The 23,027-nt window shown below is 52.7% G+C and overlaps 1 protein-coding gene across 7 annotated transcripts in view; it reads left to right on the top strand.

The window, feature by feature from the left end:
* The window catches only part of ARRB1 (arrestin beta 1), a 74,733-nt gene that overhangs the window by 33,037 nt on the left and 18,669 nt on the right, over nt 1–23,027 (top strand). For 5 of the 7 annotated variants that reach the window (XM_025894137.2, XM_025894135.2, XM_025894136.2 and 2 more), the window contains exons 2-6: nt 15,370–15,400; nt 17,262–17,322; nt 20,425–20,469; nt 21,300–21,496; nt 22,773–22,832. In XM_025894137.2, coding sequence (XP_025749922.1) covers nt 15,370–15,400; nt 17,262–17,322; nt 20,425–20,469; nt 21,300–21,496; nt 22,773–22,832 — 394 coding nt within the window. Of the gene's footprint in view, nt 1–1,792; nt 1,929–12,111; nt 12,362–15,369; nt 15,401–17,261; nt 17,323–20,424; nt 20,470–21,299; nt 21,497–22,772; nt 22,833–23,027 lie in introns of those variants that run through there. The other 2 variants (XM_073879715.1, XM_025894133.2) reach the window with 2 other exon arrangements.

Here is a 23,027-nt window from a genome sequence, read left to right as displayed (position 1 = left end):
TTAAATGTGATAAATATAATTTATAATAATAATAATAAAAAAATAATAATTCTTAATAAGAAAATATATGCAAATATAAGTTACCAGATTAAGGTGGCTTTTCAGCAAACGTGTATTCAGCTGACATTTACTGGGTGCTGGCCCTGGGCTTGTTTGGACCTTGGTCTCGGGGCTCCACTGTTCCCTCCCTCTGCCTGGTGGCCTGGGCCCCCAGCTCCATTTCCACGTCTTGCTCCTAGCCCCCAGGGCCCTGGGTGAGGCTAAGCTCATAAAAAGTGTCGGCAAAGCACTTTGTGGATCGATGCTAACTAATAGCAGCTCCCTGGAGCTGGTGCACGTAGGGAAGAGAATCATGAAGGCGGCTTGGACCGGGCTCAGGGACGGCACGTGGCCCGCGGGGAGGCCAGTGATGTCCTCATGGCAGGACCTGTCCTCCTCCTCCTGTGCCTCCTGCCACTTTAGCCAGCAGTGGGTGCTGATTTGGGTAGTGGGACGGGTGTTAGTGGCCACAGGGGGAAGAGGATCACCCGGCTGGTAGCAGGGCCACCAACAGAGACCCATCGAGCACACGCATCTGGTCGCATCCAGAGCAGAACTGGGTGCACAGCCTGTCCTGGGCGTCCTCCTGTCGGGGGTCTCCCAGTCACCCCTTTCAAACTGTCTCGAGAAGTCAACATTCCTGGGCGGGGACACACGGCCGCTGGCCTCTGTCCAGACACGTGGCTATCTTCAGTACGGCAAGGCAGCTTTGGGGTCAGTTGAGGGCACGAATGCGAGGTTGGCGTGGGACCCTGTGCGAGGGACAATTGGGCAAAACTCCCCCCTGGTTCTGCCCCAGAGGGAGGCCCTTCTCTGTGTCTTAGACTGAGCTGAAGTCTGTTGTGGGGGCAAGCAGGTGGGGGGTGTGCCCTCTGGGAGCTCCTAGTCTAATGGAGGAGGCATGGCCCCATCTTCCAGGAGAGAGACTCTTGTCTGATGGGGGCAGGGAATGTGGCTCCTATTTCCTAGGGCTCCCTATTCACTGGAGTCGGGATATAGCTCTCTTGTCCGCTGGCAGCTCCTCGTTTAAGGAAGGAGGCATGATTTTTGTCCTGCAGGAACCTCCTATGATCGAAAGTCCTAGCCACTTCCCTCAGGGAAATCAGAGGAGATCTGACCTTTGCCCTCAGGAAGGTCCCCTGTCTGATGGGGGAGGCTCATCTTGTCACTCAGCAAGGCCCATTTGATGGCCTCTGCCCTTGTCTCCCTCCTCCCTGCTTTCCACCGCCCGCCCGCCCCCCCCCCCTGCCCAGCCTGATTTATGGGGAGCATAGATCTACAGGAAGTAGCCATAGAAGGCTGGGCAGAGGGGAGGGGGGCTGGCTGCTGTGGGGCAGGGAGGAAGGGAAGAGGGACTACAGAGGGACTCCGTAGCAAGTGAGGGTGACATGGAAGGCTTCCCAGTAGAGGTGCCTTTATGGGACAGTCTGTTGGACAAGAGATACCTGGCTGTGATGAGTATCCCCTGGGGATAATGGGTGGAGGCTCCCCCAGGCTGGGCAGGAACACTCGAGAGGTCACTCCAGGGAGCCCCTGTTCATGCAGGCCTGACTGTTGGGGTGGTAAGGGCCCCGGGGAGACCCTCATCTTCTGTCCGTGCACAGGCTGAGTGCTGCCAGCCCAGAGACATCCGCCCTCCAAGGCCTGGGAAGCCCAGAGGAGGAGAGGAAACAGGACGCGTATCAGGAACGCCTTTTCCTTTTCTTTGTAACTAACCCCCTCACTCGGGGCTGGGGAGAGCTGATCCTGAAGGCCTGCTCTGGCCTGGCTTCTGCTGCCTCCAGCCCCCAGCTCTGGGTCCTACACAGCCTTACCCGCCCCCTTAGCTGCTGCTTCTGGGCCGGTCCCTTCACTTCACCAAAACTCAGGACTCTCATCTGTAAAATGGGGTAAGACTTCCTCTCTGCTTCACATGGAAGTTTGTGTTTTTTTCCCTCCCTCTGTAGGATTTACGTAATTCCTTTATTTGTGAGATGGACATTGAGCACCTCGGGACCTTTGGGGTGGGCAGGGGCAGAGAACGTAGGCAAGGAACAGGTGTGGACAGATAGGAAGTCCGTGTGCGGCTTGTCTGGGGAGTCGGGGCACATCTGAGTGGAGATGTCACAAAGCTGGTGGGTGTGGGGTCAGAGAGGATCTAGCTGGAGATAGAGCATGGACTTACCAGCCCCTAGTGGCAGCCAAGTGGCTGGGTGGGTGGAGTCACCCGGGGAGCAGCCTGTCATGCGCTGTGGGGAGGGGTGGAGGGCCAGACCCTGGAGGCCACAGCCTGCTGGGCTCAACGTACAGAGAGCTGGACACAGAGCAGGGATGGGAACCATGCAGCCAGGGCTCCAGCGACCGAGGGGCTGGTGGGGAGGTGGTGTGTGGGGAAGGATGGGCCACAGAGGATGAAGACAGAGTAAAGATGAAGGTACGGAAACATTGGAGAAGGCTTTCTTCCACTGTTCTCTTGATTTCAGTTAGTCTCTGCCGGCCAGAAGGCTACTTACATGTGTATTTGTATGGTGTGGGTATGGCCTCTGTGTGGGGCTGTTGTAGTGAGATGTGCGTTGCAGGTGTGTATGTGCTTACATTTGTGTGAGAGGTGTGTGTGTGTGTGTGTGTGTGGTACGTTTAAGTGTCTGTGGGGTACACGTGTGTCCGAGGTGTGAAGCATATACATTATATGTGTATGGTGTGGGTGTGGGTGTGGGTGGCAAGTATGCACGATGTGCGTGTTTTTCTGTCTGTGTGATGTGCGTGGTGTCTGCAGGTGTGCATGGAGGGTGTGCGGTGTTTGCGGGGTCTCTGTGGGTATGTACGGGCCGTATGTGTCTGTGCATGTGTGTATGGTGTGCATGGTATGTGTGTGTATGAGGCGTGTAGACTTTGTGCACATTTGGATTCTTGTTCCACACTGCAGGTAGCAGGCTGGTGCTGAGCCGTCTGCCTGGGCTGGAAACTTACAGGCATCTACCAGCCTTATGAATTCCCTTCTTTACTTAGGGTTACAGCCAATGATGTACTGGGGACAACTGGCTGTCCAGAAAACAACGGAGGGGGTGTCAGTCTCTGTGGTGTAAGTTCTCCCACCAAGGAGCTCACACTACTAAAGTGATGTCATTGAATGTCGGGTTGGGGAGAAATGCACAGTAGGACACCACCCGACAACATTCCAACCGTCCAGATCTAGGGGACATAAAGAGCCTCAAGAGCCTCACAGGGAAATTTAGTGAAACAATAGTAATGATAAGTTTGGAGTATGTATTCCCTTTGTTTTTAATGTAGTTTATTTAACTGTAAGTTTAGAACAGGATTTCTCACCATCAGTACTATTAACATTCGGGCTGCAGAGTCTTGGTTGGTGGTGGGAAGGGGGCTGACCTGTGCCTTGTGCCCACGACAACCCCTGCCTCCACCCACTGGATGCCACTAGCACCCCTCCTCCAAAATGTCTCCAGACATTGCCAAATGTCCCCTGCGGGGGTGGGGGGGCGCATTCACCCCACAGTGGCGAGCCCTGGCGATGGCCATGTTTAATTAACCTCTAGCTCACAGAATTTCTACAGTAGGCAGTAGGCTCTTAGGAGCCTATACGACCCTCCTCCCGCACGTCACGGGCACCGCGTCTGGCTAAATCTGAGACATGGGTTTTTTCCCCCTAGAATTCGTTCTTAGAGAAGAGCTGCCACCTGAGGCCATAGCTTTCAGTCTGGACAGAGCCCCTGACCACAGAGGGCTCTCAGCCTCTGAGCCGCCCGTGGGGTGGTTGACACAGAGTGGGAGATGCGCTGCCATAGCCCTCTGCCCTACTGCTTTATGACCTGTGAGAGAGGGAAAAAGTACAGCTTCTGAATTCATGTCTCATTTTAATATGGCAGTCTATAATCCTAAAAGTCTGTATGTGCGAATCGGCAAAACAAAACAAAACAACCAAATCCAAACAAATGAAACTTTAAATAAAGTCTTCCTCTGGGAAAATCTGCGTGCCTGGTGTCTGGGGCTGCCCTGTGTGTCCCGGGCTCCCGCTGGGGCCCACGCGCCGCGTCTCATCCTGCTGGCCGGGCTGCTCACCTCTGATTTGCCACTTGGCCCAGGTCCTGTTTTTCCCCAGCTTCGTGCTCAGGGTCTGGCTCTCCTTGATTCATTTATTCATTCATACAAAATACTTATTTAGCACCAACCAGGGACCGAGGAAAGTGAATGACTGAAGGAAGAGGCTCCTGCTCTCTGCAGTTTTCAGCGTTCCGTGGCTGTCCCCAAGGAGAGGAGAGGTGCGGGCTTGTGTGGATGCCAAGGGGACACGGGTGCTGGATGGGGGAGGGGGAGGGACAGGCGCTAATGTGGGTGGGTGGCTGTTTTGTGCCTAGAACTGAGCTGGACGTTATACATCCTCTCATTCCACCCTCCCACTGTGCTTTTGAGGGAGGGTTTCTTTATTTGTGGAGCATCTGTCTCCCTGCTCCAGAGTGTAGGTGCCCTGAGGACAGGGCGCAGGGGCCTGTATCTCCTGGAGGTAAGAACTGTTCCAGGCCCAGAGATTGGAAAATAAAAGGAAGGAAGGAAGGAAGGAAGATGGATGGATGGGAAGAGGGGAGAGGAGCAAGCACAGTCCCTCTGGAGATGAGAGCAGTCAGGGAAGGCTTCTCGGATGAGGTGACGTTGGGAAGAAAGGATTGCAGTCGGGAGAACTGATGGAAAGGCTAGTGCAGAAGGAAGAAATAGGGCGTGTCCCCAGAGATTTCTGAAATGTGAGGGTCTAAAGTGGGAAGAGAACATTATAAACTATTGTTTTCCATCAGAGACTGAGAGGAAGACAGACAACTAAAAAAACCCTGTCTCCAGCGAGGGTAACGTAACTATCTCTTCCCACCCCAAGGCCTTCTCACTCGAGGGACATTTAGGCAAGAGCTCTCCCCTGGGCACCAGAGAGGAGGGGAATGATGATAACATAATCATCATATTACCAATGATGTTGGCTTCCTCTCATCAGTTCCCTACTGTGGACCACGTCTTTACATGTGCCTTCAACCTGTGAGGTAGATACCACCCCCGTATTCCAGATGAGGGAAAGTATGCCACAGAGAGGTGCTAAACTCACCCCAGGACACACAGGATTCACGCAGGGTCTGCTTGCTTGTAGGGTCCGCACTGTTTCCACCACTAGCAGCCTGCCTTTCCTGCCTCTCACCCCGAGAGAAGCCTGGAGAGTATTCAGGTGCGGTCTGTGGGCTCTTTGGGATCCAGCTGCCAGCCTGCTTGTTGAAATTTTTATTAGCCTTTGACTTTCGGATCTCTAGTTTCTTAGGTTATCAGCAAATGGGCTGTGCTTCTTTAAGAAACTCTCCCCTCTCTTCAGGACCACCTGGTGGCTCCCCTCCTTCCTGGCTCTGCACCCTATAGAAATCTCCCCAAGTATGGATCATGGCCAGAAAAGTGAACATGGGAATGCAGGCAAGAGGGGAAGGAATTGCTGTCTGCCCAGAAGCCGATGGAAGTCCAGAGGCTGGGAACTTGACTTGGTCAGAGCCCCCATCCACCACCTCTCGTCCCGCCACCCTGCCAGACACGCCACCCTCTGGGCACAGGAGCCTTGCCAGGTTTCGAGCTGCGATATGACAAGAGCACCAGGATGCCCTCCTCCCTGTCTGGGACTCTGTGCACACCCGCGAGTCTCTCTGAGCCTATTTCCTGGCCCCCGCACGAGACTCTTCCCTCCCTTGGGTTGTGATTTCTCCATCTGGGGAATGAAGCAGGCTGCAGTGTGCTCCCTCAGGCTCCCCAAATCTGTGAAATGAGGGTGACATTTCCTGTCTTCCTGCCCCCTTCCCCCTCCTGGGCTGTCCTGGGCAGCAGGTGCACTAATGGTGGGTAAACAGGTAGGCAATGTTCTGACACAGGGTGGGCTGTTCAATTTTGCCAGAGCAGACGAGCTTGTACACAAATAACTCTGCTACCAGGGAGCATGTGGTAAGGGCCCTAAACACCTCTTTGCTGCCATAGCCACCTGCTCTTCATGCCTCTCTGCTCCCTGACGGCTGCTCTCACACCCAGAAAGTGGGTCAGAATGTAGGGCAGAAGGAATGCCCCCTTGCGTGGTCCCCACCCTACCCAACTGAGTCATGATTGCCAGCAGGGCAGAGATAGAGGAAATTTATGGGGTTAGGGGCACCTCTGTGTCCAAAATACGGTCCTGGCCAGTCATTCTCCCTCCCCCAAATGCCCATAGCTCCCTATTGCCTTCTGGTTATGGTCCAAGTTCCTTAGCTGGGCATTCAAGGCCCTTCACTTCTAGTCCAGGGTGTGCACGTGGACGTGCTCCATGACTCTCTGGGCAGTGAGTGGACCCTTCTCTGGCCTGTGCTCCTCCCTGGTGCTCCTCCCAGGCACGCAGGACACACTTCAGCACAACAGGCTGCCTGCCACCCCGTGGACCCAGTCGCCCTCTCCAGACCTTGGCCTGCAGAGCTGCCACCCCTTCATCTCTGACTGCTCCGCAAGGCCTTCCTCACTGCTCCCTCCTCCCTTGAAGCCTTTCCTGACTCGCCAGACGGAGCCACACAATCTCACTTAGAAGGTGTTGTTGCGAATGGTTAAAAGTGTGTGATCTCTGGAGCCAGACTGCCTGGGTTCCAGCATCTAGCTATGCCCCTTACTAGCTGTTGACCTTGGGAAAATGAGACTCTCTGTCTGTGCCTCAGTTTCCTCCTCTCTGAAACAGGGATGGAGTAGTACCTCCTAATAAGGTCACTGGAGGAACACATGAGTTAATATTTATGATGCACTTAGAGCAGTAAACTGGTACCTGGTTTCTCTCCCAGGTGAGTTTTCTGATGTTGACTGAAGATTGAGTAATATTTGAAGGTGTTCCCACATTCACTGTATTCATAGCATTTTTCTCCACCATGAATTTTCTGATGCTCCTAGAGGAATGAATTGTAACCAGCACTCTCCCAATTCACTGCTAGTCAATCCACATTCATGGGTAGTCCAGGATGAGGTGCCTGATATTGAGTAAGACATGTTTTGTCTAAATGATTCCCCATAAGTGGCCCATTCATGGGGTTTCTCTCCTGTATAAATTTTCTGATACTGACTTCATGACTTTGGATAAGTTATTTATTGGAGTCTTAGGTTTCTCCTCGGGAAAAAAAAAAGGAATGTTAGATGGAATAACAATATCTTTTTTTAAAAGATTTTATTTATTTGACACAGAGAGAGAGAGAGAGAGAGCACAAGCAGGGGGAGCGGCAGGCAGAGAGAGAGAGGGAGAAGCAGCTTCCCTGCTGAGCACAAGGAGCCCGATGTAGGGCTCCATCCCAGGACCCTGCGATCATGACCTGAGCCGAAGGCAGACGCTTAACCGACTGAGCCACCCAGGCGCCCCAGAATAACACAATATCTTAATGTGTGTGAAGTGCTTAGCACAGCACCTGACTCCTAGGGAGCGCTTCATGCACGGTGGCCATTGTACGTGGTGGGTTCCTCTAACTTGGCTGTACCATGGTCGTTTGTCAGCAGGGACCATGAATTGCTCGCCTTTGTGCCCCCAGAGCCTGGCAGTGGCAGGGCCTGTGTGAAGGTGGGTAGGTGAGTGATAAGTGAGAGAGCTTTATCAAAGCTGAGGAGAGGCCTATTTGGGATACATCAGTTGTACTCCTGACTTAGCCTGATGGTGGCTGGGACCCTGCCCCTATGAAGCATTTTCGAGGCTTGATTTTCATTGATCCTGACAGCCAAAGAGAAAGATAGGTAGAAGAAATGTCTGGAGTCTGCTAACCCAGAGAAAAGGATCATCGCCAACCCACCATCTTTTCAAACTTCATCCATCCTCACTCTAACAATTCTGTCTTAGAGTATTCATTCATTCAACAACATTCACCCTGTAGTTATTTACTGAGCCCCTACTGTGCCCCAGGAACCATGCTATGCCCCAGGGATCTAAACACAAATAAGATCTGTGCTCTCACTTATGTAAGTGAAGCAGAAAGTAAGTAAACAAACCACTGCAAAGTGTGGGAAATGCTGTGACTCCCCACTGGGTGTGGGACTTGGAGGAGTCAGGGAGGGCTTCCTGGAGAAAGAAATAGCTGAGCAGAAGACAGCACAGCAGTTCTTATAGCTGGCACAGCAGGCCCAGGAGGGATCTGAGCAATCACAGAGATAAAGACTCTGCATTGTAAAATCACAGAATCAGAGACTAACATCAAAGGATTCAGAGTAATAGGATCCATATTTCTCTACTAATAATATTTTTTTTCCACACTCTTCTTTCACCCGAGACATACCTTATCAGGGAAGCCCTAAAGCCCATCTTTATAAAGTAATTTATGCCTATTGTACAACATAGAAAAATAAGATCTAGAAAGAAGTGGGTTGTTGGGTGGAGGGAGTCTCCTTCAACCCCAGTTAATATTTCAGCCATGTTTCTTTTCCTTTCATTTATTTTTTGGGGGTTTGTTTTTAGTATTTTTTAATTGACATAATTTATATACCATAATAGAATTTTAATATAAAATATAGTGGTTTTTAATATATTCACATATATATATTTAATATACATATATATTTAATATACATATATATTTAATATATAACCATCACCACTGTCTAATTCCAGGACATTTTCATCTCCCCAAAGAGAAACCCCATACCCGTTAGCAGTCACTCTTCATTTCCCCCTCACCCCAGCCCCTGGCAGCCACTAACCTGTGCGCTGTCTCTATGTGCTTGCCTATTCTGGACATTTCATGTAAGTGGGATCAAACGGTAGGTGGTCTTTTGTGTCTGGCTTCTTCCATATAACGTGTTTTCAAGGGTCATCCATGTGGTAGCATGAATCAGTATGCCATCTCTTTTTTATAGCTAAATAATATTTCTTGTATGTAGATACCACATTTAAACAGTACATTTGTCAGCTGATGGACATTTGGTTTTCTTTTTCACCCTTTATGACTATTATGAATAATGTGTGCTATGGACATTTATGTACACGTTTTTGTGTGAGCATCTGTTTTCAATTCTTTCTGGTATATACCTAAGGGTAGAATTGCTGGGTCATATGGTAACCCTATGTTTCACTTTCAGAGGAACTGCCAAACTATTTTTCAAAGTGATCCCACCTTGTTAACATTCCCACCAACAATGAATGAGGAGGGTTCCAATATCTACACATCCTTGACAACACTTGATATTATCTTTTTTTGATTGTAGGGTATCCTAGTGGGTGTCAAGTATCTCATTGTGGCTTTGATTTGCATTTCTCCAGTGACTAATGATGTTGAACATCTTCTCATGTGCTTTTTGGCCGCTTGTATGTCTTCTTGGAGAAATGTCTATGCGAATCCATTGCCCATTTTTAATTGGGTTATTTGCCTGTTTATTGTTGAATTGTAATAAGGTTTTTATATATCTTGGATACTAAACCCTTATCAGATAAGTGATTTGAGAATATTTTCTCTATTCTGTGGGTTGTCTTTCCACTTTCTTGATAGTGACCTTTGAAGCCAAAAGTTTTAATTTTGATAAAAAGCAAATTTATCCCTTTTTTAAAGTTGCCCGTGCTTTTGGTGTCATATCTAAGGTTACCATTGCCTGATCCAAGGCCATGTTGATTTACACATAGGTTTTCTTCTAAGAGTTGTATAGTTATAACTCTTACATATAGTTATAACTCTTACATCCTTGATCCATTTTGAGTTAATCTTTGTATATGGTGTGAGGTAGGGAGTCTAACTTTATTTTTTTGCATGTGAATATCCGGTTGTCTCAGCATCATTTGTTGAGAAGACTGTTTTGTGTTGTTGTTTTTTTTCCCCCTCAATGACTTTTCTTGGTTCCTCTGTAAAAAATCAATTGACCATAAATATATGGGTTTATTTCTGGACTTTGAATTCTGTTCCACTGATCTATGTGTCTATCTTTATGCCAGCATCACACAGTCTTAATTACTGTAGCTTTGTAGTAAGTTTTGAATTTGGGGGTATAAATCCTCCAACTTTATAGTTTTTCAAGGTTGTTTTGGCTCTTCGGGGCCTTTGCATTTCCATATGAATTTTAGGGCCAGCCCCTATTCACTTTTTTCAAGATTTTATTTATTTGAGAGAGAGAGAGAGCACAAGCAGGGGGAGGGGCAGAGAGAGAGAGAGAGAGAGGGAAAAGCAGACTCCCCACTCAGCAGGGAGCCCACCTGCCCACATGGGGCTTGATCCCAGGATCCCAAGACCATGACCCGAGCCCAAGGTGGATGCTTGACTGATTGAGCCACCCAGGTGCCCCCAGCCTGTTCATTTATAAAAAAAAAAAAAAAAAAGCCAGCTAGGATTTTGGTAGGGATTGCACTAAATCTATAGATCAATTTGGGAAGTATTGCCATGTTAACATTAAGTCTTCTCATTCTTTCTTTTGGTATTTATTGAGTATAAAGTTGAGCTCATGCCAAATATATTGTGTTTTGAATCCTGACTTCTGCTCAATATTCTATCATAGGCATTTCCTTGTGTTATAAAAATGCAAGAGTAACTTCAGTGCTATGTAATATTCCATTGTTTGGCTATACCACACCGAATCATAAACTTTTGGTTTTTGGCTAATCTGTCATGGGTCCCTCATGGTGCAGGCACAAATGGACACTGGGAGTCTAGGTGGCTCACAGAAGGGCAGCAGAATATTAAAGGTATCCCCTGCTGCAGGTGGGGAATGGGACTCACTGGAAAAGACAATGTTCTGGTTACTGGAGAGCTGACCTGCCTGCCCACCTGGGAGCACCACCCTGATGGAATCAAATCAGGAAACACGATTCAGTTGACTGCACAGACATTGATAGAACATGTTCATTTTAGGCATGTTTCTCTAGAACAGTGGATTAAAAAAATTTAAAAATTTGCAACATGAAATTCACTTAACCTTGTAACTCAGTTATCCTAAAATGAAGGTTTCACTAAATAATACTTTTTGTATCAGCCAGGAGAAGCTGGTTTGCTGCAGTAACAAGCAACCCCCAAATCTTGGTGGTGTAAGAGCTTTGTTTTTCTGTCATTCTACACATCTATCATGTAATAGGAGAGCCCTGGCACTCAGTTTACGGAAGTCTTCTCCCTCCAGATGGTTGCTGGTTTCAGTGGCAGAGGAAGGAGGGTGGGGTAGATAGAAGAATGGCACCCCGAAGTTGTGTACATACTAATGCTTGGAACCTTTGAGCATGTTATATTACATGGCAAAGAATTACAGTTGCGGATGGAATTAAGGTTGCTAATCAGCTGACCTTAAATTAGGGGGCCGAATGTATTCATAAAGATCTATAAAAATAGAAGAGGGGGGCAGAAGAGGTCAGAATGATACAGTGTAATAACTCAGCCTGCTGTGGTTGGCCTTGAAGATGGAGGAGGAGGCCATGAGACAAGTGTGGGTGGCCTCAAGAAGCTGGGAAGGGTGAGGAAACAGATTCACCCTGGAGCCTCCGGAAAAAAATGTAGCCCAGCTGACATCTTGATTTTGACCCAGTGGGGGTACATTTCGAACTTCTGAACTACAAAACCATAAGATAAGTTTCTGTTGTTTTAAGCCATTTAGTTTGTGGTCATCTGTTACGGGCTCTGTAGGACGCTAAAACGTGCACTAGCCCTTATATGCTTCTGCCCGGAAGTGACGTGACACTTCTACTTATATCTCATTGGCCAGAGCAAGCCACATGGGCATGCCTGACTTCACAGGACTGGAGAAATTAGCTCAGCCTTAGAGGGAAATGGAATATTAGTGAATATAGTAATATCTGCTATACCCTTGCTATCTGTAGGTCATGCTGCTGTCTTCTATTCCAGTCTGTTAAAACAAAACAAAACAAGGAAGTGCCCACGGTGGCAACCCTTTTTTAAGTCGATTTCATGATCCACTAATGGGCTGCGACCCCCGATTAGTAAAACACTGCTCTGTAGACCCTCCTCCACCCAAGCCTCGTGGAACACATGACACACCCTCGACTTAGCTGATTGGTCCAGGCCGGGGGCACCTGACCAAAGCTGATCAATCAATTTCTTCTCCTGGGAATTTGGAATTGGGCCATTCAGCCCCTTAACAGTGCGAAGCTGAGTGAGAGGCAGAGTAGAAGCAGGGTCGGAGTGAGAGCCACATGCAAGCCAAAATGACGGAGGGGCAGAAAAGCCCTGAGTAAGCAGAGAGAGTCGGTCCCCAGAGACAATGGAGCAGCCGCACGGAGAGCAGCACAGCCCCGAGAACATGCAGCCCCAGGGGGAGAGGTGGAGAGAGAGCAACCGCCTGAGAGGCTGATGGCTTCCCCTGTCCTGGCTCCAGCACTCCTGCGTCCTGCCTGCACGTCCTTCCCGTGAGAGTTTGGTCTCCTTATTGTCTTCCCTCCTCCTTTTCTTGGGCCACCCTCGCTGGGTTTCTGTTCCTTGTCTCCAGTGAGCTTTTAGTCGGCTTGAACACCCCCAGTGTTTCTCTTACCGGGCTCAGCTTTGACTCTGAGAATCAGGCTGGTGGGGCACAGATGGGTCGTGGTTGGGGGGGGCTTTTTCCTGACAGTGATGGGGTCAGGAAGCCAGTGGGGTTGTTTCAGGGAGGGCTTGGCTGTGCAACAGAGCGGATAGGACCTGGGCTCTGGAGACACACAGCCAGAGTTCACCTCCCAGAGCCTCAGTTTCCTCATCTCTGAGATGGGATTGTTGAACGATCATCAGTGTTCTGGGAAAAATACTGAGAGGCAGGACTAGGGCAGAACATGTGCTCGGGGCATGGGAAGCCGCTGTTGTTTGAGGAAGCCATCAGAGTCCCGGCTTCCTGAGGAGGTGGCCCCGGGGGCTGATTGAGTTAGCACAGGACATTCCCCACCACTGGCCACGTTTCCTGCGCTTGTTGCCCTCACTCACCTTCTCGCCCCTTACTCGCCTTTTCATCCCTTCGCCCTCCCCTCCCCTCTCCAGACTCATTTCCCCTTTTTTCTGCTTCTCCCCTGAAGCTGGTAAAAAAAACAAAACAAACAAACAAACAAAAAAACACCCCACACTTGCTTTGGGAAAGCAGCAGGGTTGGATATAAAGTGCCCAGCCTCTGGAGGCAGACGAATTGGGTCTGAATCCTGGCTTAGCCTCTTGGCTTGCTCTGTGTTCCTGGACAAATTGCTACAGCTCTCTGAACCTCAAGTTCACTATGTGTAAAATGGGAGTTATAATGCCCATTTCACAGTGTGTTATGCGAAAGAACTAATTAGGCACTGAACAAACGCTAGTTCTGTCTTACTGCCCTTCCTCCTTCCCTCCCTCCCTTCTTGACTGTCACTCCCCCCAGCCTGGCCCCCAGCCCCCTCCTGTGGTGGGGATGCCCCTCCCTCCTCTCCAGGATCACCCAAGTGGCTTTCCCTGACTCACTTATAACTCAGGCGTTTGTGGTCTCTCCTCTCTCTCAGGCCCCGGGGGTGGACTGAGGTTTCTGGAAGCAGTTGGGGGTCCCTGTGACTTCTCTGATCTCCTGGTCTCCTGCACAGGTCCAGCCCTAGCTTGGGAGCTCCTGGTTCAAACTGTGTGATCTGTATTTTTTCTCACTTTAGTGATTATTACACCCCAGCTGACTATGGCATTTTCACACTCCAAATACTGATAAATATTTATGAGGAGGAGAAAAGCCCAGAACTAGGGGAGGTGGGGGAGAGAAGTGCCAGGGCCTTCTTTGCAAGCCAAGCTCAGCCCTCTCAGTGGTCCCTTGGGCCCCAGAAGTTAGGGTGGGGGTGGGGTGGGGGCTGAGGAGGCAGTACAGAGCCACCCCCCTGCCCCTTCTGGGAGGAGTGACTGTCCCTGTGGCACTGTGGGCCTCACCCCACTTGCCCTGGTGGCCTGCTGCACCTCCTGCTCCTGGGGCCTGCTCGATGCTCTGGGTTTTTGGTTTGTTTGTTTGTTTCATCTCTCATTCCATCTGTTATGCTCACACCTGCAGGGCAGCGTCCCTCTCCCCTCCTCTCCCTCCCTCCCTCCCTCCCTCCTTCCCTCCTTCCTCCAGTACCTTCTCTAGTCTCTGCCTCTTTCCTTTTTCTTCCCTCCTCCTAACATTACTCTGAGCAATTCTGGGGCTAGATGATGGGGCTAGGTGAGGGGGTCTCAGGCTCCCAGACCCAGCTGGGGGAGAGCCCGGGGGCTGGTGGAGACCGCAGTATGCTCTAAAAGGCCCAGCGAGCACTTGGCAGGAGTTGGGGGCTGCGTGTCTGCCTGACTCGGCATTCAGTGCTCTGCTGTGTGGCCATGGGCACGTCCCCTGTCTTTCTTGGGCCTCAGTCTCTCAGTTGATTCCTTCACTAATTCATTCATGCACCCACTCAACTAATATTTGTTGAGTGCTCGCTACCTGCAGGGGGAGCGGGAGCTGAGGTGAGGCAGGTTGCAGGGTGTAGGAGCTTGGACTCGAGGCCTGGGCGGGCAAATAGCACCACGTTGCTCCCACGTCTTGCTTCTGTGCCCGCAGCAGACCTCGCCAGTCACTGTTCACCCTTTCCTGCTGAGCCCGGATTCCATCTTAGATGCCTTCTCCACCCAGAGCCCCAGGCAGCCCCCGATCTATCAGAGTTGGCATTTGGAATGAAACCCATTAACACAGATTTATTAAACGCCTACTAGGGACGCCATTCTAGGGACTCAGGACACATCAGTGGAGAAGAAAGACCAGGCTCTCTCGCTTGTGGAGCTGCCATGTTAGCAGAGCAGACAGGCATACATTAGCAAGTGGCTTGTGTAGTAGGTTAGCAAGTGGTTAGTGCTGTGGGAAAGTAAATAGAGCCGGAGGAGGAGAGGGAGTGTGGGGTGAGGCCACAGTGAAGCCCCATCACAGAAGGCGTGGGGCTGGGCCAGCACATCTGTGGTGGGGAGCATCTGGGGGCAGGTACTGCTCCATCGAAGGCCCTGAGGCAGGACCCACCCTGGTGTGTTGGAAGAACAGCTGTGACTGGAGGGGTGAGGCAGAGCGGGAGGTGATGCCCAGGGGTGAAGGGGAGGCAGAGCCGACCCCACACATAGGGCTTTCCTTCTGCGTGAGCTGCGAGGACTTGGAGCAAATGAGCGTCAGGGCCTGACATTTCTTTAGAGACTCTCTCAGCCTGCTGTGTGAAGGGGAGGCTGAGGGGGCCGTGGCGGATCCCACAAGAGCTATAATGGCAAGAATGGAGGCTTGGGTGGGGTAGTGCCGGAGAGGGGAAGATCTGATGATGCCAGACGCTGTTCTGGCTGTCAAGGCTTGGGCGGTGCCTGAAAATCACTCCAGGCGCTTCTCCTCTGTCCTGCCGAGGGATGGCCTGGGGGGTCGTGCCCCTGGCGGGATGCGCTAACCCTGGCTTCCTCTTTCTGTCCATAGGGTGTTCAAGAAGGCAAGCCCGAATGGAAAGGTGAGTCTGTAACAACCACACCCCAGCTCGTCCCTGGCCCCAAACTCTTGTCCTCTCTTGGGCATTTCTGTTGCCTGTGCAGCACCCCCCGCATACCCTCATCTGTCCTTAGGAGCTGTCCACCACAGGGGGGGGGGGCGCCCCGGAAAGATTTTTTCTTGGGGGGGGGGGGGCGGTACAACTCCCCGGGACTTTAGGGAGCCACCGCTCCAGGTTGAGACCCAGCCTTTCTTAGAGAGACTTCAGTGTGAGTGTGATAATTAGACTAAGTGCCAAGGGCCTCGGGGGCCCTGAGTCCCCTGGCGTGAGAGGCCCCTAGAGCCTCTGCGCTGAACCCTGGCATCACCTAGTTATCTGGAGCAGCTCCCAGGGCCTGTCCTGCTTTCTTTCTTTCCACAGGCCCCAGGCTCCATCCTGCTTTCCTTTCAGTTCAGCAAATACATATTACTGACATCATTCCTCCTCGGGTCCAGGCCAAGACAGGGCATACCAAGACAAATGAGGCACAGCGCATGCCACTCACAGCCAGATGGGGGAGGCAGACACAGAAACCCATCACTTCAACGTGAAGCGGCAGGGGTGAAATCAAGGGATGCCCAGGGGCTGCAGGACCCAGCCTGGGCAGTCGGGAACGGCTTCTCTCTAAAAGGGATGAGTATCCAGGCAAGGCAGGGTGGAGAAGGGCATTCTAGGCATGAACACAACTCACAGGGAGTGCGGGAGCATCCACAGCAGTTGAACCAGAATGCCAAGAGGGAGGCAGGGGGAGCGGGAGCTGAGGTGAGGCAGGTTGCAGGGTGTAGGAGCTTGGACTCGAGGCCTGGGCGGGCAAATAGCACCACGTTGCTCCCACGTCTTGCTTCTGTGCCCGCAGCAGACCTCGCCAATCACTGTTCACCCTTTCCTGCTGAGCCCGGATTCCATCTTAGATGCCTTCTCCACCCAGAGCCCCAGGCAGCCCCCGATCTATCAGAGTTGGCATTTGGAATGAAACCCATTTGTCATCATACCTCTGGGCTCAGGAACCATTAGAGGGTTTTCAGATGGGAGTAACAGCGTTAGATTTGCATTTTAGGATAACCAGTCTGGCCAAGGAGGGGAGAAAGGCCTCCAGTCCAGAGCATGTGAGGCTGCTGGCAGCAGGCCACGGAGGGGGCTGGTGTGTCTGGTGCGTCGTCCAGGCAACCGAGGCTGTGGGGCGGAGGAGGGCTGGACTGACAGAGATAATGGAGGGAGGGGGCTCAGCGGGACGCAGGGACTGTGCAGGAACAGGAAGTGTCTTGGATGACACTGTGGATTCTAGAATCTCCCACTCGGGAGGTTCTTCCCTACAGGCTGGCTACCCAGCAGGACACTGGCTCCCCATTCCTCCTTCGCCTCGGAAAACCAGTCCTAGTATGAGTGGACCCCGGCCAGACTGCACGGAGGCGAGGGGCCGTGAGGAGCACAGAGCTCAGGCTGGGGCGCCTTCGGCCCCGCCCCAGGTTGCCCTTGCTGTCTCAAGAGATGCGCCCAACGCTCCAGGCAGCCGACTTCTTTGCTGCTGCCGGTCTACTCTCAGTGGCGCTTGCTGTGAAGATCTCAGGCCTCAGTGTCCTCATCTGTAAAATGGGAACAGTAACAAGTGCTTCAGAGGGGTTTAGGCTAAATAGGTGCTTTCAGAATTGCACAAGGGTTTGTTCGTATCAGGGCTGGAGCTCAGGTCCAAGTCCAGTTAGGACTTTGATGTGGGTCCGGTTTGGGGTTTAGCAGTTGCAGAGGCAGTTCCCAGGGTTTCCTCCAGAGCAAGGGCCGGTGGCTTTTCAGGGATGTGTCCTCCAGGCCCACAGCTGCTAACACCCCCTGTGCCTCTCCTCCCCAGCTCACGGTCTATCTGGGAAAGCGGGACTTTGTGGACCACATCGACCTCGTGGACCCTGTGGGTGAGTCCCTCTAGGCCGCGGAGGAAGGTGGGGAGAGGTGGGGCTGACCTGGCCCCTCCTAGGGAAGGGAATGTTAAAGCCACTTGGGAATAGCCCCCAGGTCTCCAGAGGGGCCTGGTGCCAAGAACAGGGTGTGAGTGGCTTTCTGTGCCAGTCAGCAGACATCCATCACGGTTACTGAGCAGCTCCTCGGTCCTCAGTGAGGACCACGTGAGGGGAAAGTGGGGGCGGATTGAGGGGAGAAGCCAGGAGGGAGGAGGGCGAGCAGCCACCAGCATGAGGCTTATTGCACACCAGACACCGGGGTAGCTCCATTATGATCCCTGCTTCGCCGCGGAGGAGGATGAGGTGCAGAGAGGCTAAGGGACTTGCCCCAGGTCACAGAGCCAGTGGGTTGAGGAGCCTGGGTTCGAACCCGGGCAGCCTGGCTCCACAGAACCTTTGTTCTGCTGCATCCTGATGGCAAAGGTGGGAGGTGGGAAGAACACCTTGGGGCTTATGAAATGGGGTCTGTTCTCACCCACATGGGGGTCTCAGCAGAGGCAGGACTGCGGCTGAAGTCATCTTTCAAAGTCTTACTCTGGCTGAAGGTTTCTCAGCCTCGGTACTCTTGACTTTTTGGGTTGGATAATTCTTTGTTGGGAGGGCTGTCCTGTGTATTGTACGTTGGGTAGCAGTACCCCTGGCCTCTATCCGTTAGACCTTAGGACTACCCCCCATCCCAGCAGGACAATGAGCAATGTTTTTGGACATTGCCAGATTTCCCCTGGAAGGCATAGTCACCCCTGGTTAGGATTCTAAGAACCGTAGCTCTCGTTAGAAGAGCCTGACCTCACTGCCTCTTCCCACAGCTGTTGGAGGGAGGGAGGCCCAGAATTATCCCTGTTTCACATATGGGGGCAGTGAGGCCCAGAGAGGCTAAATGATTTCAGAGGGACAAGAACAAACCAAAGTGAGGCCAAAGGAGGTGACCGGTTGGGAGGATGGACACTGGAAACTGCCTGAGGCCAAGTCCAGGTGAAGAAACTAGATGTGTTGCATGGGCGACGTTCACGGAGAATGTGGCCTCCGTTGACGTATCCCTGGGAGTTGTCATGGGGCCAGAGGGCAGAAGGGAGCATGCGGCTCCAGAGCCGAGGTGGAAGGAGGAGAGAGCATAGCCGGCAGGTTTTGGTTCACTGGGAGGAAGACCTTTATGACAGTGGGGGCAGGAGAACTGGGAAGTCCCTGGGGTCCCTCTGCTGAGGGGGTGTGCGCAGGACTGTGGCCTGCAGAGAGGTCAGCTCCCCATTAGGCCCTCTCTTCCTGGCCTGGAATAGGACGACCCCGCCTTTCCTCCCCTGTGCTGTCTGGGAACACTGGCTCAGTGTCCCCTCTGCCATCTGCATCTCTTCACTGAGCTGGCCTCTTGGAGACAGTGAGCAAGCATCCCAGTGTTTGCCTGGCCTGCTACAAGGCACAGTTTCCAGCAGACTATCTGGGGCCAGGGCTGGCCCTACCCATTGACCTCTTAAGGACTGCAGTGGGGGTGGCACGGAGGCTGGGTGCAGGGCAGGAGCAGGAGGGGACCGGCTCCCCCAGGGCACACACCCTGAGACTGTTCAGTCAGTGGTCACAGAGCACCTACTTTGAGCCAGGCCCTGTGCTGGGGGCCCTGGGGATCTCAGAGAGCTCTGGGGCACTGTCCAGAGTTGATCAAATGACCCACAGAGAGACATACCTTGCCCATCGCGACATTGAGCTGATTATGAATTCCCAATGCATACTATCCCCCATGGTTCCCTGTTAGGCTCCAGGGCAAGTCCGAGCCCCCAGCCTTGCAGACAGGACACTGCAGGTCAGGCCTGGCCCTGCTTCCTCCACCACCCCCAGCATCTGCTGTCCCGAGCCTCAGAGCCACACCCTTCCCCCTGTCCACTTTGTGCTGCCCCGTGGTCATCCAACTGGTGACCCTTACGTGCCCTTTAAGACCTGACTCCTGCTTCCATCCCCTAGGAAGCCTTTCCTGACACCCCTAGTGGGAGGGGGTGCCCTCTCCCCGGATTTTGTATAGAGCCCCTGGTGCTCAGGCAAAGAGGAAACACCCACAGCAGAAGGAGGGAAGATGGGCAGGTTTGGGATGGGGTGGATACTCCCCTGAGCAGGTATCCCTTGGGCCTGCCTGGGACTGGATAGGACCAGGAGCCCTCCGGCACTCCCTTCCAGATGTGGCCCCTGAGATTCCCTGAGAGCTTGCTGTGCAGGCAGCATGGAGGGAGGGGGGCAGTGGGTGAGAGTTGGGGAGAGAAAATTTTGCTTGTTCCTTGGGTATGGCGGGGTGAAGTTTGGCCACAGGTGACTGGGGTGTCAGGCAAGGAGGTGACCCCTGAGCCTGTGTTTCTGGCCTTCTGAGGTCCTGCGGGGAGAAAAATGTCCTTTGTGTCCAGCTGGTCTCTGCACTGCCGTGGCCAGGCCTGGGGACATTCTCCGTGGAATCACAGGAACCGGGCATCGTCTCAGCTTTAAACATATTAACTCAGTCTTCACAGGAGCCCTGGGAGGTCGGTTCTGCAGGATCGCAACTCCTGATGGCAAATTCCAAATCCAAGAACCTCTAGAAGTCTAAACTTGCTCCTAAGTTTGATGTGGGGTTCATCCAGTGGCAAAACCTGACCTCAACTGATAGGAAGCTCTGTATATTTAGCCTCTTGGTGAAAATATTCATGTTTCCCTGCAGCGGTGTTAATGGGTTTGATCCCAGATCCTGCAGAGGGTGTGACGGAGTATATGGAGGATGTACCACGTGGCCTTTCCACCATTCAGAACCTCTAAATTCTAAAGTACACCTGATCGTAGGGGTTTTGGACCCATATTGTTGTTCTTATGAACAGGGAAGAAACAGAGAAGTAATGTGTCCCAAGTCACCCGCTGGGCCTGTGAAGCCAGCCTGCGGGTAGAGGGTGGGGTACGGCAGTGCCCTCCCCTGGGTGCTGGCCTCCCTATTTCTCTCATGAGGCTTTTCGACAGCTGGATGGTTAGGTTTGGATTTGGCTTAGTGTTTGGGGCTCAGGAATTTGAGAGGTCAAGCTGGGAGGGTCTGCTTACTCTCTGTCCTTCTTCCAGATGGCGTGGTCCTGGTGGATCCTGAGTATCTCAAGGAGAGGAGAGGTGAGGTGTTGGTCCCCACCTCCAGCCTATGAAGGGGGCCTGGGCCTCCTGTTCCCCACCACCCTCTAGCCCAAGGCCTCCCTGAGGCCCAGGCAGAACATCAACTAATTCTACGTCTTTTCTCTGCCCAGCCCCACTGGGTCTTCCCTTTGCAGCCCCAGTGAACATCAGAGCAGGTGCCCTGGCCTCTTCCGGCCTGGGTAGCCCACCCATGCCCATTTTAGGGGAACCTTGTCACCGCCCCCAGCACTCTCACATCAATATAAATGACTTTTGCAAGGCTGGGGATGCCCATTAGGACAGGGATTAGGGTCTCATTACAGAAGAGAAAACAATCCCAGGGAGGTGAAGGGATTGTCCAGGGTCCGCAGGGAGACATGGGGTGGGGGTTGGGCTAGGACAAGACCCCATGCCTTCCAGACCCCACTCAGCACTTATGTCCCCCTCCCTCTGCTCTCTCCAGCCACATCCCTTTCCCAGCCCCACCCCCCTTCCCCTCCAATCCTGCAAGCCTACCCCAGCCCTCACCAACCCTGTCAGACATCTCCTGTGCTCCTGCACACTCCACTGGCTAGAGTGGGGGGGTCGGGGTGGGGAAGGACAGAACTCACCCAGCAGTCAGCCCCCATCTCCCCTACCCAGGGGCCAGGCCTGAGTGGCTCTCCCGGGGACCCAGTCCCCCCATCCCTAGGGCAGCACAGCCCTCCCCGGAGCAGCTTTGGGACAGACCTGGGAGCTGCAGTTGGGCTAATCCCAGGGCTCAGCTGTGCTCTGGGGGGGCTTGTTTGCTGCCCTCCTGGGCCCATCCTCAGCGCCCCCTGCTCCCACAGTCTATGTGACACTGACCTGCGCCTTCCGCTATGGCCGGGAGGACCTGGATGTCCTGGGCCTGACCTTTCGCAAGGACCTGTTTGTGGCCAACGTGCAGTCCTTCCCGCCGGCGCCTGAGGACAAGAAGGCCCTAACGCGGCTGCAGGAGCGCCTCATCAAGAAGCTGGGCGAGCACGCCTATCCTTTCACCTTTGAGGTTAGGGCCGGCCGGCCGCGCCCCCCCCCCCCATGGGAAGCCCTGTGGGCAGGCACATGGGGGCAGCACTCAGTTTCTCAGTGTACACTGGGACCTGGGGCACGGTCACTGATCCTGCTTGGTCAGTGTCTCTTCTCTGGCCACTACCAGGGTTGCACCTCACCTCTGAGCTCCTCCTTGGACCCTCCGCAGTCCAGCTCATCGGTGGGAGAGAGCAGGCTGGGGGGAGGCTGCAGAGAAAGGAGGAGCCCTGTCTCGCCCCCGAGTCATTACGGGACTGTCTCCTCCCCCAGACCAGCTGCCCACATGCCTGGCTTCTCCAGCCCGGCTCCAGCCTGGCTCATAAACGAGGGGTGGCACGTAGTGATTTCCCTGCTCTGCCACTTTCCCAAATGGAAAGGCTCCCAGATTCTGGATTTTAAAATTTCCTGTTTCTCAGACTCTGATTCTGTGATTCAGTGAAATCCGCTGGCTTTCTGGGAAGCTAGAGGAGAGAGGATACAGTCATCCTGTCCAGAGTAGATGTATTTCTTTCCTGTGACTGCTCTAACAAGCCACCGCCAACCTGGTGGGAATGAAACAGGAGCATGAAAACACACATGGATGATCTTACAGTTTCAGAGGCTAGAAGTCAAACACAGGTCGCACTGGGCTAAAATCAAGGTGTCCGCAGGGCTGTATTCGTTCTGGAGGCTCTAGGCCCTGCCCTTTCCAGCTTCTAGAGACCACTCGTGTTCCTTGGCTGGTCGCCTACCCCTCTGTCTTCTACGCCTGCAGCAGCCAGCCAGTCTCTCTCCCAGCCCACCACTCTGACGCGGACTCTTCTGCTTCCTGCTTTCCCTGCTAAGGTCCCTTGTGGTTCCATCGGGCACACCTAGATAATCCCAGATACTCTCCCCATCTCAAGATCCTTAACTTAATCACACCTGTAAAGTCCCCTTTGCCATGTAAGCTAACAGGCACAGGTTCTGGGAATTAGGACGTGGGCATCTTTTTGGATGGGGGGAGCTCTTGTTCTGTCTACCACAAGCTAGGCACAACCCTTTAGACAAAGAAAAACGCTGACATTCTTGGTTTTGCTGGAGGGGCTTCTGGCCCAATGTGGGGCATCCTTGGCATGGTTTGCCCTCTGGACCCCCGGTCTGATAGAAGAGACATGGCCTGTTGCTAAAGGGCCCCTGGTCTGAAGAACGTGTGTGGGGGTGGGTGGGTGGGCAACATGGGGAGGTCAGGGGTCAATGCGACAGGAGACCTATTCTGTCTGTCCTCTTAACAGATCCCTCCGAACCTCCCGTGCTCTGTGACATTGCAGCCGGGTCCTGAAGACACAGGGAAGGTGGGTTACCTCTCTGGGAGCATCTCTCTGGGTATAGGACATTGGTATCCCCAGGGCCCTGGCTTTCTCTCTCAGAGGCGCCGTGTGGAAGCCTCCTTGTGTCTAGGCCACTTCAATACCGCCCCAGATAAGCAGTCTCTTTTCTTTCTTTCTTCTTTTTTTTTTTTTTTTTAAAGATTTTATTTATTTATTTGA

This window comes from Callorhinus ursinus, unplaced genomic scaffold (assembly GCF_003265705.2).
Source record: "Callorhinus ursinus isolate GAN/ISIS: 27379988/994484 unplaced genomic scaffold, GSC_fseal_2.0 scaffold35, whole genome shotgun sequence".
Lineage (NCBI taxonomy): Eukaryota > Metazoa > Chordata > Mammalia > Carnivora > Otariidae > Callorhinus > Callorhinus ursinus.
This window is presented reverse-complemented; position numbering and strand designations above follow the sequence as displayed.